The sequence below is a fragment of the Stegostoma tigrinum genome, chromosome 42, assembly GCF_030684315.1.
Source record: "Stegostoma tigrinum isolate sSteTig4 chromosome 42, sSteTig4.hap1, whole genome shotgun sequence".
Lineage (NCBI taxonomy): Eukaryota > Metazoa > Chordata > Chondrichthyes > Orectolobiformes > Stegostomatidae > Stegostoma > Stegostoma tigrinum.
The window spans coordinates 6291899-6307867 of NC_081395.1; the positions used below are offsets into that span (position 1 = coordinate 6291899).

The following is a 15969-nucleotide window of genomic DNA, read 5'->3' on the forward strand; positions in this document are numbered from 1 at the left end:
TATTGAACAGTGTAGCAGACTCGAAGGGCTGAATGGCCTCCCCATGTCCCTGTTTTCTCTCGAGTGGAAGGTAATGCCTCGAGAGACTAACTGCACCCTTCCAGTCGGTTTCTGTTCCAGAAGCTGATGGGCAGAATTACAGAGAGTAATCCTGGGCATGTGTACAGTGAGTATTTTTGAACACGTGTACATAGACTTACAGAGAGTACTCTCAGACACATGTGTGCAGAATTACAGAGAGTACTTTTGGACACGCGTGTGCAGAATTACAGAGAGTACTCTCAGACACGCATGTACAGAATTACAGCGAGCACTCTCGGACACACGTGTGCAGAATTACAGAGATTACTCTCGGACACGCGTGTGCAGAATTACAGAGAGTACTCTCGGACATGTGTGTACGGAAATGCGTGTACATAATTACAGAGAGTACTCTCAGACACACGTGTACAGAAATGCAGAGAGTACTCTCGGACACGCGTGTGCAGAAATATAGAGAGTACTCTCGGACACGCGTGTGCAGAATTACAGAGAGCACTCTCAGACACACGTGTGCAGAATTACAGAGAGTACTCTCAGACACACATGTACAGAATTGCAGAGAATACTCTCGGACATGCGTGTACAGAATTACTGTGAGTACACTCGCATCGAGTCCAGAACTTGTGGAAAAATATACCGAGGTGACACGGATGTTGAAGGGCTGAGGAGTAAAAAGGGGATGTTGTCATATTTCTGTAAGGCAGGTTGTGAACGAGCCTAGGACCACGGTGGGAAATTGTGACTGACTGTGGGTGTAGAGCCTAGCCAGGCCACAGAGAAGAATGTGTGCAGTGTTAGACGCACCGAGAGACCGAGCTGATAAATAGGGCTCCGGCAGACTCACAATCAATGAATTAATCCCCGATATTTACCAAGATTCAGACCCTGTTGGTTGCTCTGAGCCTCTGGAGGTTCAGAAATCTCAGTTTCAGTCAGTCACCAGCCTGTTCCAGTCCCTTTCCTGGAAGCGGTGGCCGGAAATTTACTGACAAAGGAATTATTCCGTGCAAATCCCATTGGACCTTATCATTGGCACATTCATACACAAACTCATGGCCAAGGATCAGATCCTGACTCAAGTGTTCCTTCTCTCTTTCAACCTGGAAATAGAGCTTCCTCTACCCTTCTAAACTGGAAGTAAGGCTCTCCCTACTCTTTTAATACAGAAAGTAAAGCTCCCGCTACGTTATGCCCATCAAATGTGGCACGACATGGACAGCACAGGGCTAGGTATAGTGTAAAGCTCCCTCTGCACTGTCACCCATCAAAAACTCCCAGGACAGGGACAGCGTGGGGTGACATGCAGAGTAAAGCTTCCTCTACACTGTCCGCTATCAAACACTCCCAGGATATGGACAGCACGGGGTTAGATACAGAGTAAAGCTCCCTCGACACTGTCCCCCATCAAACAGTCCCAGGGACAGGGGCAGCACGGGGTGAGATACGGAGTAAAGCTCCCTCTACCCTGTTCCCGCAGCGGGGGAGGTGTAGACTGGCTGACAGTGTCGATTCCTCCCGCTCTCTCTCTGACGGCAGTCGGGAATTGCCTGGCTCGGACGGTGCAGTCGCCCTGTGAAGGAAATTCTGATGGACGGTTGTGTCAGCAGCTGGACCCTAACAGACTCACATCTCCGTCAGGGAGAGACCTCATTGCACCGCGCTGGTCCCACCCCCTCCCAGGAAACTGCGAACTCACCCAAACAATAGCATTCACAGCGAAGTGGGAGAGTATCCTCAGCCCCAGAGAGAGAGATGGAGACACGCACCTGACCATCGAGATAACCTCATGATGAGCGGACCTGTCTGACAGTGAGTAACAGTGAGTCCAATGCTGCTCGGTCTTTCTGCTACAATTCGATGCTTTGCGGAGCAGAGTGACTGCATTCATTATTTACAATTCACTGCCATCCCTTTCTTCACACGCTGCTCCATATTTATTGCACCTTCGCCGCAAAGTCAATATTACAATGTTCTCCTGGTTTCAGAACTGAAAACAGGGGACCTTTAGGCATTTTAATATCCCACCCAGTCTAATCCCACTCTCCCCACTCACTCCCCGCTCCCTTTAATATCCCACCCAGTCTAATCCCACTCTCCCCCTCACTCCCCGCTCCCTTTAATATCCCACCCAGTCTAATGCCACTCTCCCCACTCACTCCCCGCTCCCTTTAATATCCCACCCAGTCTAATCCCACTGTCCCCCCTCACTCCTCACTCCCTTTAATATCCCACCCAGTCTAATTCCACTCTCCCCCCTCACTCCTCACTCCCTTTAATATCCCACCCAGTCTAATCCCACTGTCCCCCCTCACTCCCCGCTCCCTTTAATATCGCACCCAGTCTAATCCCACTCTCCCCCCTCACTCCCCGCTCCCTTTAATATCCCACCCAGTCTAATCCCACTCTCCCCCCTCACTCCCTGCTCCCTTTAATATCCCACCCAGTCTAATCCCACTCTCCCCCCTCACTCCCCGCTCCCTTTAATATCCCACCCAGTCTAATCCCACTCTCCCCCCTCACTCCCCGCTCCCTTTAATATCCCGCCCAGTCTAATCCCACTCTCCCCCCTCACTCCCCGCTCCCTTTAATATCCCGCCCAGTCTAATCCCACTCTCCCCCCTCACTCCCCGCTCCCTTTAATATCCCGCCCAGTCTAATCCCACTCTCCCCCCTCACTCCCCGCTCCCTTTAATATCCCACCCACTCTAATTCCACTCTCCCCCTCACTCCCCACTCCCTGTAATATCCCACCCAGTCTAATCCCACTCTCCCCCCTCACTCCCCGCTCCCTTTAATATCCCACCCACTCTAATTCCACTCTCCCCCTCACTCCCCACTCCCTGTAATATCCCACCCAGTCTAATCCCACTCTCCCCCTCACTCCCCGCTCCCTTTAATATCCCACCCAGTCTAATCCCACTCTCCCCCTCACTCCCCACTCCCTTTAATATCCCACCCAGTCTAATCCCACTCTCCCCCTCACTCCCCACTCCCTTTAATATCCCACCCAGTCTAATCCCACTCTCCCCCTCACTCCCCACTCCCTGTAATATCCCACCCAGTCTAATCCCACTCTCCCCCCTCACTCCCCGCTCCCTTTAATATCCCACCCAGTCTAATCCCACTCTCCCCCCTCACTCCCCGCTCCCTTTAATATCCCACCCAGTCTAATCCCACTCTCCCCCCTCACTCCCCGCTCCCTTTAATATCCCACCCAGTCTAATCCCACTCTCCCCCCTCACTCCCCGCTCCCTTTAATATCCCACCCAGTCTAATCCCACTCTCCCCCCTCACTCCCCGCTCCCTTTAATATCCCACCCAGTCTAATCCCACTCCCTCCCCTCACTCCCTGCTCCCTTTAATATCCCACCCAGTCTAATCCCACTCTCCCCCCTCACTCCCCGCTCCCTTTAATATCCCACCCAGTCTAATCCCACTCCCTCCCCTCACTTCCCGCTCCCTTTAATATCCCACCCAGTCTAATCCCACTCTCCCCCCTCACTCCCCGCTCCCTTTAATATCCCACCCAGTCTAATCCCACTCTCCCCCCTCACTCCCCGCTCCCTTTAATATCCCACCCAGTCTAATCCCACTCCCTCCCCTCACTTCCCGCTCCCTTTAATATCCCACCCAGTCTAATCCCACTCTCCCCCCTCACTCCCCGCTCCCTTTAATATCCCACCCAGACTAATCCCACTCTTCCCCTCACTCCCCGCTCCCTTTAATATCCCACCCAGTCTAATACCACTCTCCCCCCTCACTCCCCGCTCCCTTTAATATCCCACCCAGTCTAATCCCACTCTCCCCCTCACTCCCCGCTCCCTTTAATATCCCACCCAGTCTAATCCCACTCTCCCCCCTCACTCCCCGCTCCCTGTAATATCCCACCCAGTCTAATCCCACTCTCCCCCCTCACTCCCCGCTCCCTTTAATATCCCACCCAGTCTAATCCCACTCTCCCCCCTCACTCCCCGCTCCCTTTAATATCCCACCCAGTCTAATCCCACTCTCCCCCCTCACTCCCTGCTCCCTTTAATATCCCACCCAGTCTAATACCACTCTCCCCCCTCACTCCCCGCTCCCTTTAATATGCCACCCAGTCTAATCCCACTCTCCCCCCTCACTCCCCGCTCCCTTTAATATCCCACCCAGTCTAATCCCACTCTCCGCCCTCACTCCCTGCTCCCTTTACTATCCCACCCAGTCTAATTCTACTCTCCCCCCTCACTCGCCGCTCCCTTTAATATCCCACCCAGTCTAATCCCACTCTCCCCTTTAATATCCCACTGGAGCATTGTGCCTCTCTCTCAAATATCGAAGGCCATCGTTTCGCGAGGTGTCTGGCTGAGAGGGAGTTAGTTTGAACTCTGATGCCCCACACAGTCGAACAGCCTGCGATTACCTTCAGGTGGAGGAGGTGGACCTGAGGGAGGTTGGGAGCGAGGAGGGATGGACAGCAATGGGAGAAAGTTGGGATGGAGAAATGGATGCCCGTACTCCCTTCCTGCGCTAATCTGGGAGGCGTGAAAGGAGAGGGTGATTGTCGAGGAGTTTTGTTTGGATAAAGGGGCAGGAGCTGCGTGTGTCTGTGAGAGAGCTCTAACACACCCTGAGGATGTCGCGCTGCCAACTCAAGCTCAGTCTTGCCCCTGAGGGAGGTGTTTACAGCTGTTGAAAGGAACAAGCCCCAACACCTCCTCACTGCACACCTCCAGGAAAACGACATTCCGAATTCACAGACACACCACAAAACAACAGAGAACAAAACCACCAGGAAAACTAGTACCACCTGACAGGAACACCGCGGCAAAAATGGGAACGGCGCTTTCAACAGGGTGTCCGACACAGAGTGGAGCTCCTCTACACTGCCCCTCCCCGTCACACTCTGCCAGGACAGGGGTAGCACGGGGTTAGATACAGAGTGAAGCTCCCTCTACACTGTCCCCCTCATTAAACACCTCAGGACCGGGACAGCATGGGGTTAGATACAAAGTAAAGCTCCCTCTACACTGTCCCCATCAAACACTCCGAGGATGGGTTGGCGCCATACCTGGGCAGGGTTGGAGAGGGCAGGGTGGGGAGAGAATCTGATGGGAGTGGGCACAGCCAGGCCGAGTCTGTTGTTGATATGAGTGACATCTGCCTGGTTGAGCTGGTGATGGGAGAGTCGATGCGAGCAAAGGAGGGCAGCAGGCCATTGGGCCTAATGGTCACGGTCACAGGGAGTGTCAACAGTGCCTTGTGTTCCTGTACAGGACGGCCCAACACCGTGCCCTCACTCCTCACCCAGCTCGGCGGGGGGGTGGGAGGGCACAGTGGCTACCAGGGGCAGGTGGGAAGGGGAGAGCGGGCACGACTCCCTCCAAAATAATGAGCAGAGCTGCATTCCCCTGGCACCGGTCACCTCTCTGAGAATGGTAAACCATGCACACATTCCTCATAGAGGTGTGCGCACCGTCGGAGTGGTGGGCTGACGGAGGCCAATTGCCGCACAGCAAGATCCCACACCCAGTAATGCGAGAATGACCCACTTCAGCATGGTTGGGTATCTCAGTTGGAAGATGGCGCCTCCAACAGTGCTCGCTCCCTCAGCACTGACCCTCCGACAGTGCGCCCTCCCTCAGCACTGACCCTCCGACAGTGCCCACTCCCTCAGCACAGACCCTCCGACAGTGCGCCCTCCCTCAGCACTGACCCTCCGACAGTGCCCACTCCCTCAGCACTGACCCTCCGACAGTGCCCACTCCCTCAGCACTGACCCTCCGACAGTGCCCGCTCCCTCAGCACTGACCCTCCGACAGTGCCCGCTCCCTCAGCACAGACCCTCCGACAGTGCCCGCTCCCTCAGCACTGACCCTCCGACAGTGCGCCCTCCCTCAGCACTGACCCTCCGACAGTGCCCACTCCCTCAGCACTGACCCTCCGACAGTGCCCGCTCCCTCAGCACTGACCCTCCGACAGTGCCCGCTCCCTTGGCACTGTCCCTCCGACTGCGCTGTGCTCCCTCAGCACTCATTCTATAAGTAGCCATCTTCAGTGACCCTTCTGCCCATCTATCTGGGATTTACTGTCCACCCAGAGAGTCTTTCAGGGCTGGTATGCTTCTGTGGTGTCCTGATCAACCTGTCGCTCTCTCTCTCTCTCTCTCTCTCTCTCTGCCTGTCTCCGAGACACCCAGACAGTTGTCTGGAAGCACATGCCAAGCTGTGAGATCAGCGTCGGAAGGGAGTGTTTATGATGAAAAGTGGTTAAATTAAACGCTTCGCTGGAAGAGGGTGCTGTGCGGGTTGTTCTGGAGAGAGGTCCCTTGGGGGATAGCCCAGATCCTGATGATACTGAACATCAGCAGTCTTTCGCAGTCTTCCCCACCCCCCGCTAAAACAAAGCCAGAGCCACGACAGATGAATGAACTGCAAGCATGCTGAGGTGTGCTCTCTGTTGTTTGTCAATGCCATGCTCCCCTCAAACCTGGCAGCCTGAACCTGAGCTGCCCGCCCCTGTGCCACTTGGAAACTGATGCTCGCTTCATAACCATCCGCCCTGGCTTCTTCACCCCTCCGGCGGTCACTTTCAGGTAAGCCCCTTCCCCTCCCTGGGTGAAGGTCCTGCCCCTCCCAGCACTTCCCCACCTCCACTCCCCCTCCCTGCTCCCCCAGCTTCAGGCTTGCAGGCTGTGGGTGGGGGTAGGTGGATGGCTCGGAGGAGGGGGAGAGGGATTTGTTCGCTGTCTTCGCGCTGGCTCAGTACCTTCTTCTCACGGCCCGCCACCCCCAAGCGCCTACAGAGAGAGCCCTGCATACAGCCCTGTATGTTTCAGTCAGCCCTGCCTGAGGAACAGCAGCTCTCTCTGTACATTCACCCGTTCCTGAACTGTGTGTGTGTGTCTGTGTGTGTGTGTGTCTGTGTGTGTGTGTGTGTGTCTGTATGTGTGTGTGTGTGTGTGTGTCTGTGTGTGTGTGTGTGTTTGTGTGTGTGTCTGTGTGAGTGTGTGTGTGTGACTCTGTGTGTGACTGTGTGTGTGTGTGTGTCTGTGTGTGTCTGTGTGTGTGACTGTGTGTGTCTATGTATCCGCGTGTGGTGTGTGTGTGTGTGTGTGTGTGTGGTGTGTGTGTGTTTGTCTGTGCGTGTGTGTCTGTGTATCTGTGTGTGTGAGAGAGAGAGTGAGAGACTGTGTGTGTGTGTGTGTGTGTGTGTGTGTGTGTGTGTGTCCGCGATCGCGATTGTGAGGCAATGTGTGTGTCAGTCTGCATGTATACTCCCCCATTATCCTCCGAAAGAGTTTAGACCCAGGAGCTATTTAACCACAGAAGCCCTCACAGCGTCTAACCGGCCCGTTTTCCCCTGACATTTCTCTCTCTCTCTCTCTCTCTCTCTCTCTCTATGGTTGCCCCCTCCAGGATCACAGTCCCCACTCACCCTTTGTCGGCCCCGAATCACAGAGTGGTCTAGCTCCCAGGGGGAGGGCAGCGATGGTCCCCCCTCCATGGACAATTCGATCCACCCATGCTGATGCTTGCCAGTATTTAAGGACTCCCTCCTTTCCCACCTTCCCTGAGGCGGCCTCCAATTGAGTTGACCACAATGGCGGGTGGCTGTCCTGTTTTGTTTATTCATGGGACAGTCAGCTTTAAGGAAATGTGAGGCCTGCCACACCCATTTATCACACACTAGATCAGCCATGATGGCTCCTTAACCCTCGTGCATCACCAGCTCATCCTGTACAGGGTACAATGCCACTCTGTCGTCCCTGGGATCTATTTCCAGTTCGCCGTCTCTTACCCCAACAACCCCCTCCCCCGGCCCAGGTGGATTTAAGGCCCTCCAGTATCTGAGTCTGGAGCCAAACTGCCCCAAAACTGGGCCCGCAGCCAATAAAGGCCTAAAACCTGGGAAAAGGCCTAGCAGTCTCAATGCTGGGCCAAGCCCTGTCGTTGCCTGGGGGTAGGGTCAGTGGTCAAGGGCTAAGAGAAGGCCCAAAATGGCAACGTGCGGGAGTACAGCCAAGGCCCGAAAACTGGGCCCAGTCCCTGGAGCAAGGGGGACGGGCCTAAAGATGTCCTAGGCCTTTAGACTCTAGACCCAAGGCCTATAACCCAGGAGAAGGCCCGAATGGCAAAATATGGGAGGGAGACACCCAGGGGAAGGCCTAAAGTTTATTTTTGGGGATATGGGCGGTTGCCTGTAGCCCAGGAGAAGACATAAAGACAGGGATGGGGAGGGAGGGAGGGGGCGAGAAGGTAGGAAAGGCCCGAAGCCTTCCTGGGAGTAGGCCCAGTGGAAGGAGAGGTGTGAAGGGAGCTTTTGTGTCTCAATGGTCCTGAGGCCTTAAGAAGTGTTTGAGAAACCAGACGCAGCTTGGATGGGCCACAGGCAGTTCGGCCTTGATGTGCCCCACCCCTGCCGAGGAGCTGGCCTTACAGATGAGCCATGACAATCGGCCCGTTCTTTGGCTAAAGGGGGCGGCACAAACTTTTCTGAGGGAAGAATGACACGTCACTCATCCCCCCAGTCCCTTCGTGACTGGGGGAGGGGGTGAGGAAGTGCATAGGTGATGGGTATGTTGGCCTAATTTGGCAAGGCGGGGGCCCGATGGCAGTGAGGCAGGGCTTCAGTGGCTTTGGTTGTCCAGGGAGGGTGGGGGGAGCCGGGTGTCAGGACCCAGTTCTAACTGGAAGCCTCTTATTCTGCTGCCCACCCTTCCCCCTCCCTCACCCACCGTTCCTCTCCGCAGTGGGCTGTGAGGGGTCAGGGGTCGCGCCCCCAAGTGGGGGCACCACACTGTCGTCTGATTTGGACTGGGCCGAGGGTGCGCGCCGAGATAAAGTGATGAAGAAGACAACGGTTCTCGCCGTCCTGGTGGTGGTCCTCACGTACCTGATGGTCGGAGCGACTGTCTTCCAGCTCCTGGAGCAACCCTACGAGCAGAGTCAGTGGACGTCCATCTCTCAGGCCCGGGAGAGCTTCCTGCTTGATAACACGTGCGTGGAGCCAACTCGACTTGACCAGCTTCTGGAGGTGAGGCATCGGGCCCTGGCCGGGTGCAGGAAAGGGGGTACAAGAGAGAGGGCAGGGTTGGGGGGGGAGAGAGGGAGATCGATGGGAGAGTAGTTAGGGAGGAGAGCAAGAGAAAGCATGATGGAGAGAGAGAGAGGCTGATTGGGAGATTGTGGAAGAGACAGTGATGGGAAAGAGAGGGAGAGAGCACAGGAGAAAGAGACAGGGAGAGAGAGAGAGAGAGAGAGCGCACGCAGGTAGGAGAGAGAGAGAGAGGGAAGGGGATGGCGGAGAGAGGGAAAGACAGCATGATGCAGAGAAAGTAGGTTGGAGAGAGAAGTGGAATGGGAGAGTGCGGAAGAGACAGTGGGAGAGATGGAGAGATGGAGAGGAGATAGGCAGAAGAGGGGGGAGAGACGTTTGGAGGGAAGGGTGAGGACGAAAGTGGGGGGGGTAGAGAGAAAGAGGGTGAGAGAGCAAAAGAGATGAAGATGGTGAGTGAAGAGAGAGAGAGAAGGGTAAGGCAGGGAACAGAGAGAGAGAGAGAGACTGTGGGGAATGGAGAGAAAGAGAACGCTGGTGGGAGAGAGGAAGAGAGAGGAGTAGGAGGCAGAAGGGGGAAAGATAGGAGAAGGCAATCGGTGGGAGAGACAATGGTTGGGATGGGGAGTGAGGGGACGGAGAGGGAGAATGTTGGGATGGGGAGTGAGGGGCAGAGAGGGGGAGTGTTGGGATGGGGAGTGAGGGGACGGAGAGGGAGAATGTTGGGATGGGGAGTGAGGGGACGGAGAGGGAGAATGTTGGGATGGGGAGTGAGGGGACAGAGAGGGAGAATGTTGGGATGGGGGGTGAGGGGACGGAGAGGGAGAATGTTGGGATGGGGAGTGAGGGGCAGAGAGGGGGAGTGTTGGGATGGGGAGTGAGGGGACGGAGAGGGAGAATGTTGGGATGGGGAGTGAGGGGACGGAGAGGGAGAATGTTGGGATGGGGAGTGAGGGGCAGAGAGGGAGAATGTTGGGATGGGGAGTGAGGGGCAGAGAGGGGGAGTGTTGGGATGGGGAGTGAGGGGACGGAGAGGGAGAATGTTGGAATGGGGAGTGAGGGGACGGAGAGGGAGAATGTTGGGATGGGGAGTGAGGGGCAGAGAGGGGGAATGTTGGGATGGGGAGTGAGGGGACGGAGAGGGAGAATGTTGGGATGGGGAGTGAGGGGACGGAGAGGGAGAATGTTGGGATGGGGAGTGAGGGGACGGAGAGGGAGAATGTTGGGATGGGGAGTGAGGGGACGGAGAGGGAGAATGTTGGGATGGGGAGTGAGGGGCAGAGAGGGAGAATGTTGGGATGGGGAGTGAGGGGATGGAGAGGGAGAATGTTGGGATGGGGAGTGAAGGGCAGACAGGGGGAATGTTGGGATGGGGAGTGAGGGGACGGAGAGGGAGAATGTTGGGATGGGGAGTGAGGGGCAGAGAGGGGGAGTGTTGGGATGGGGAGTGAGGGGACGGAGAGGGAGAATGTTGGGATGGAGAGTGAGGGGACGGAGAGGGAGAATGTTGGGATGGGGAGTGAGGGGCAGAGAGGGAGAATGTTGGGATGGGGAGTGAGGGGCAGAGAGGGGGAGTGTTGGGATGGGGAGTGAGGGGACGGAGAGGGAGAATGTTGGGATGGGGAGTGAGGGGACGGAGAGGGAGAATGTTGGGATGGGGAGTGAGGGGACGGAGAGGGAGAATGTTGGGATGGGGAGTGAGGGGACGGAGAGGGAGAATGTTGGGATGGGGAGTGAGGGGCAGAGAGGGAGAATGTTGGGATGGGGAATGAGGGGATGGAGAGGGAGAATGTTGGGATGGGGAGTGAGGGGACGGAGAGGGAGAATGTTGGGATGGGGAGTGAGGGGCAGAGAGGGGGAATGTTGGGATGGGGAGCAAGGGGCAGAGAGGGAGAATGTTGGGATGGGGTGTGAGGGGACGGAGAGGGAGAATGTTGGGATGGGTGGTGAGTGGACGGAGAGGGAGAATGTTGGGATGGGGAGTGAGGGGACGGAGAGGGAGAATGTTGGGATGGGGAGTGAGGGGCAGAGAGGGAGAATGTTGGGATGGGGAGTGAGGGGCAGAGAGGGAGAATGTTGGGATGGGGAGTGAAGGGCAGAGAGGGGGAATGTTGGGATGGGGAGTGAGGGGACGGAGAGAGAGAATGTTGGGATGGGGAGTGAGGGGCAGAGAGGGGGAATGTTGGGATGGGGAGTGAGGGGACGGAGAGGGAGAATGTTGGGATGGGGAGCGAGGGGACGGAGAGGGAGAATGTTGGGATGGGGAGTGAGGGGCAGAGAGGGAGAATGTTGGGATGGGGAGTGAGGGGATGGAGAGAGGGAATGTTGGGATGGGGAGTGAGAGGCAGAGAGGGAGAATGTTGGGATGGGGAGCAAGGGGCAGAGAGGGAGAATGTTGGGATGGGGAGCGAGGGGCAGAGAGGGAGAATGTTGGGATGGGGAGCGAGTGGCAGAGAGGGAGAATGTTGGGATGGGGAGTGAGGGGACGGAGAGGGAGAATGTTGGGATGGGGAGTGAGGGGGCGGAGAGAGGGAATGTTGGGATGGGGAGCGAGGGGGCGGAGAGAGGGAATGTTGTGATGGGGAGTGTGGGAAAGAGAGGGGGAATGTTGGGATGGGGAGTGAGTGGATGGAGAGGGAGAATGTTGGGATGGGGAGTGAGGGGATGGAGAGAGGGAATGTTGGGATGGGGAGTGAGGGGACGGAGAGAGGGAATGTTTGGATGGGGAGTCAGTGGACGGAGAGGGGGAATGTTGAGATGGGGAGTGAGGGGATGGAGAGAGGGAATGTTGGGATGGGGAGTGAGTGGACGGAGAGGGGGAATGTTGAGATGGGGAGTGAGGAGATGGAGAGAGGGAATGTTGGGATGGGGAGCAAGGGAGCGCAGAGGGAGAATGTTGGGATGGGGAGTGAGGGGACGGAGAGTGAGAATGTTGCGATGGGGAGCGTGGGGACGGAGAGGGGGAATGTTGAGGTCGGGAGTGAGGGTATGGAGAGGGAGAATGTTGGGATGGGGAGTGAGGTGGGGAGATGGAGAATGTTGGGATGGGGAGTGAGGGGATGGAGAGGGTGAATGTTGGGATGGGGACAAGGGGAGTGGGTGGAGAGGGAGAATGTTGGGATGGGGAGCGAGGGTGCGGAGATGGGGAATTTTGGGATGGGGCGTGAGGGGTTGGAGAGAGGAAATGTTGGGATGGTGAGTGAGGGGATGGAGAGGGGGAATGTTGGGATGGGTAGTGAGTGGATGGAGCGGGAGAATGTTGCGATGGGGAGTGAGGGGACGGAGAGGGAGAGTGTTGGGATGGGGAGTGAGGGGACGGAGAGGGACAGTGTTGGGATGGGGAGTGAGCAGATGGATAGGGGGAATGTTGGGATGGGGAGTGAGGGGACAGAGAGGGAGAGTGTTGGGATGGGGAGTGAGCAGACGGATAGGGGGAATGTTGGGATGGGGAGTGAGGGGCTGGAGAGGAAGAGTTTTGGGATGGGGAGTGAGGGGACAGAGAGGGAGAGTGTTGGGATCGGGAGCGAGAGGACGGATGGGGGAATGTTGGGATGGGGAGTGAGGGGATGGAGAGAGGGAATGTTGGGATGGAGAGTGAGTGGATGGAGAGGGAGAATGTTGGGATGGGGATGAGGAAAGTGGATGGAGAAAGAGAATGTTGGGATGTGGACGAGGAGAGTGGATGGAGAAAGAGAATGTTGGGATGGTGAGTGAGGGGACGGAGAGGGAGAATGTTGGGATAGGGATGAGGAGAGTGGATGGAGAAAGAGAATGTTAGGATGGTGAGTGAGGGGACGGAGAGGGAGAATGTTGGGATGGGGACGAGGAGAGTGGATGGAGAAAAAGAATGTTGTGATGGGGATGAGGAGAGTGGATGGAGAAAGAGAATGTTGGGTTGGGGAGTGAGGGGATGGAGAAGGAGAATGTTGGGATGGGGACGAGGAGAGTGGATGGAGAAAGAGAATGTTAGGATGGTGAGTGAGGGGACGGAGAGGGAGAATGTCGGGATGGGGACGAGGAGAGTGGGTGGAGAAAGAGAATGTTGGGTTGAGGAGTGAGGGGATGGAGAAGGAGAATGTTGGGATGGTGAGTGAGGGGCGGAGAGGGAGAATGTTGGGATGGGGACGAGGAGAGTGGATGGAGAAAGAGAATGTTGGGATGGGGAGTGAGGGGATGGAGAGAGGGATTGTTGGGATGGTGAGTGAGGGGATGGAGAGGAAGAATGTTGGGATGGGGATGAGGAGAGTGGATGGAGAAAGAGAATGTTGGGATGGTGAGTGAGGGGATGGAGAGTGCGAATGTTGGGATGGTGAGTGAGTGGATGGAGAGGGTGAATTTTGGGATGGGGAGTGAGGGGGCGGAGAGGGAGAATGTTGGGATGCGGTATGAGGGGGCGGAGAGGGGGAATGTTGGGATGGGGAGTGAGGGGACAGAGAGGGGGAATGTTGAAATGAGGAGTGAGGAGGCGGAGAGGGGGAATGTTGGGACAGGGAGTGAGGGGGCAGATAGGGGGAATGTTGAGATGGGGAGTGAGGGGACGGAGAGGGAGAATGTTGGGATGGGGAATTAGGGGACCATGAAGGGGAATGTTGGGATGGGGAGCGAGGGGGCAGAGAGGGGGAATGTTGTGATGGGGAGTGAGTGGACGGAGAGGGAGAATGTTGGGATGGGGAGTGAGGTGACGGAAAGGGGGAATGTTGGGATGGGGAATGAGGGGACCATGAAGGGGAATGTTGGGATGGGGAGCGAGGGGATGGAGAGGGGGAATGTTCGAATGGGGAGTGAGGGGGTGGAGATGGTGAATGTTGGGATGGGGAGTGAGTTGGCGGAGAGAGTGAATGTTGGGATGGGGAGTGAGTTGGCGGAGAGGGGGAATGTTGGGTTGTGGAGCGAGGACACTCTCAGTGCAGGTGTTGCTTGGGATCTGACGCTGAATTCTCTGTAATTCGCAGCAAACTGTGGTCGCTGTGGAGCTGGGACTGGATCCTTTTGGGAACAGCAGTAACGTCAGCACCAGCTGGGATCTGGGTAGCGCGTTCTTTTTCGCTGGGACCGTCATCACCACCATCGGTAAAAACCAGGACCAACCCCATTCCCTCCCCACCCCCCTCCAACTGTACTCACACAGACCTCACCCTCAGATCCATCGGGCGTCCAACCACAGACTGAGATCATCCATCACCATCAGCACCACACCAGTCTAATCCCACTCTCCCCCTCACTCCCCGCTCCCTTTAATATCCCACCCAGTCTAATCCCACTCTCCCCCTCACTCCCCGCTCCCTTTAATATCCCACCCAGTCTAATCCCACTCTCCCCCCTCACTCCCCGCTCCCTTTAATATCCCACCCAGTCTAATCCCACTCTCCCCCCTCACTCCCCGCTCCCTTTAATATCCCACCCAGTCTAATCCCACTCTCCCCCCTCACTCCCCGCTCCCTTTAATATCCCACCCAGTCTAATCCCACTCTCCCCCTCACTCCCCGCTCCCTTTAATATCCCACCCAGTCTAATCCCACTCTCCCCCCTCACTCCCCGCTCCCTTTAATATCCCACCCAGTCTAATCCCACTCTCCCCCCTCACTCCCCACTCCCTTTAATATCCCACCCAGTCTAATCCCACTCTCCCCCTCACTCCCCGCTCCCTTTAATATCCCACCCAGTCTAATCCCACTCTCCCCCTCACTCCCCGCTCCCTTTAATATCCCACCCAGTCTAATCCCACTCTCCCCCCTCACTCCCCACTCCCTTTAATATCCCACCCAGTCTAATCCCACTCTCCCCCTCACTCCCCGCTCCCTTTAATATCCCACCCAGTCTAATCCCACTCTCCCCCTCACTCCCCGCTCCCTTTAATATCCCACCCAGTCTAATCCCACTCTCCCCCTCACTCCCCGCTCCCTTTAATATCCCACCCAGTCTAATCCCACTCTCCCCCTCACTCCCCGCTCCCTTTAATATCCCACCCGGTCTAATCCCACTCTCCCCCTCACTCCCCGCTCCCTTTAATATCCCACCCAGTCTAATCCCACTCTCCCCCTCACTCCCCGCTCCCTTTAATATCCCACCCAGTCTAATCCCACTCTCCCCCTCACTCCCCGCTCCCTTTAATATCCCACCCAGTCTAATCCCACTCTCCCCCCTCACTCCCCGCTCCCTTTAATATCCCACCCAGTCTAATCCCACTCTCCCCCTCACTCCCCGCTCCCTTTAATATCCCACCCAGTCTAATCCCACTCTCCCCACTCACTCTCCGCTCCCTTTAATATCCCACCCAGTCTAATCCCACTCTCCCCCCTCACTCCCCGCTCCCTTTAATATCCCACCCAGTCTAATCCCACTCTCCCCCTCACTCCCCGCTCCCTTTAATATCCCACCCAGTCTAATCCCACTCTCCCCCCTCACTCCCCGCTCCCTTTAATATCCCACCCAGTCTAATCCCACTCTCCCCCTCACTCCCCGCTCCCTTTAATATCCCACCCAGTCTAATCCCACTCTCCCCACTCACTCTCCGCTCCCTTTAATATCCCACCCAGTCTAATCCCACTCTCCCCCCTCACTCCCCGCTCCCTTTAATATCCCACCCAGTCTAATCCCACTCTCCCCACTCACTCTCCGCTCCCTTTAATATCCCACCCAGTCTAATCCCACTCTCCCCACTCACTCTCCGCTCCCTTTAATATCCCACCCAGTCTAATCCCACTCTCCCCCCTCACTCCCCTCTCCCTTTAATATCCCACCCAGTCTAATCCCACTTCCCCCCTCACTCCCCACTCCGTTTAATATCCCACCCAGTCTAATCCCACTCTCTCCCCTCGCTCCCCGCTCCCTTTAATATCCCACCCAGTCTAATCCCACTCTCCCCCTCACTCCCCGCTCCCTTTAACATCC

General features: G+C 56.4%; 1 protein-coding gene across 1 annotated transcript in view; it reads left to right on the forward strand.

Annotated features, from left to right (window-relative positions):
* The first annotated feature begins 1767 nt into the window (after window positions 1-1767).
* LOC125449280 (potassium channel subfamily K member 2-like) overlaps window positions 1768-15969 on the forward strand; it is an 86864-nt gene continuing 72662 nt past the window's right edge. The window contains exons 1-3 of the mRNA XM_059641504.1: window positions 1768-1851; window positions 8774-9057; window positions 14031-14148. Of these exons, the coding sequence (XP_059497487.1) occupies window position 1851; window positions 8774-9057; window positions 14031-14148 (403 nt within the window). The 5' untranslated portion in view covers window positions 1768-1850. The remainder of the gene's footprint in view (window positions 1852-8773; window positions 9058-14030; window positions 14149-15969) is intronic.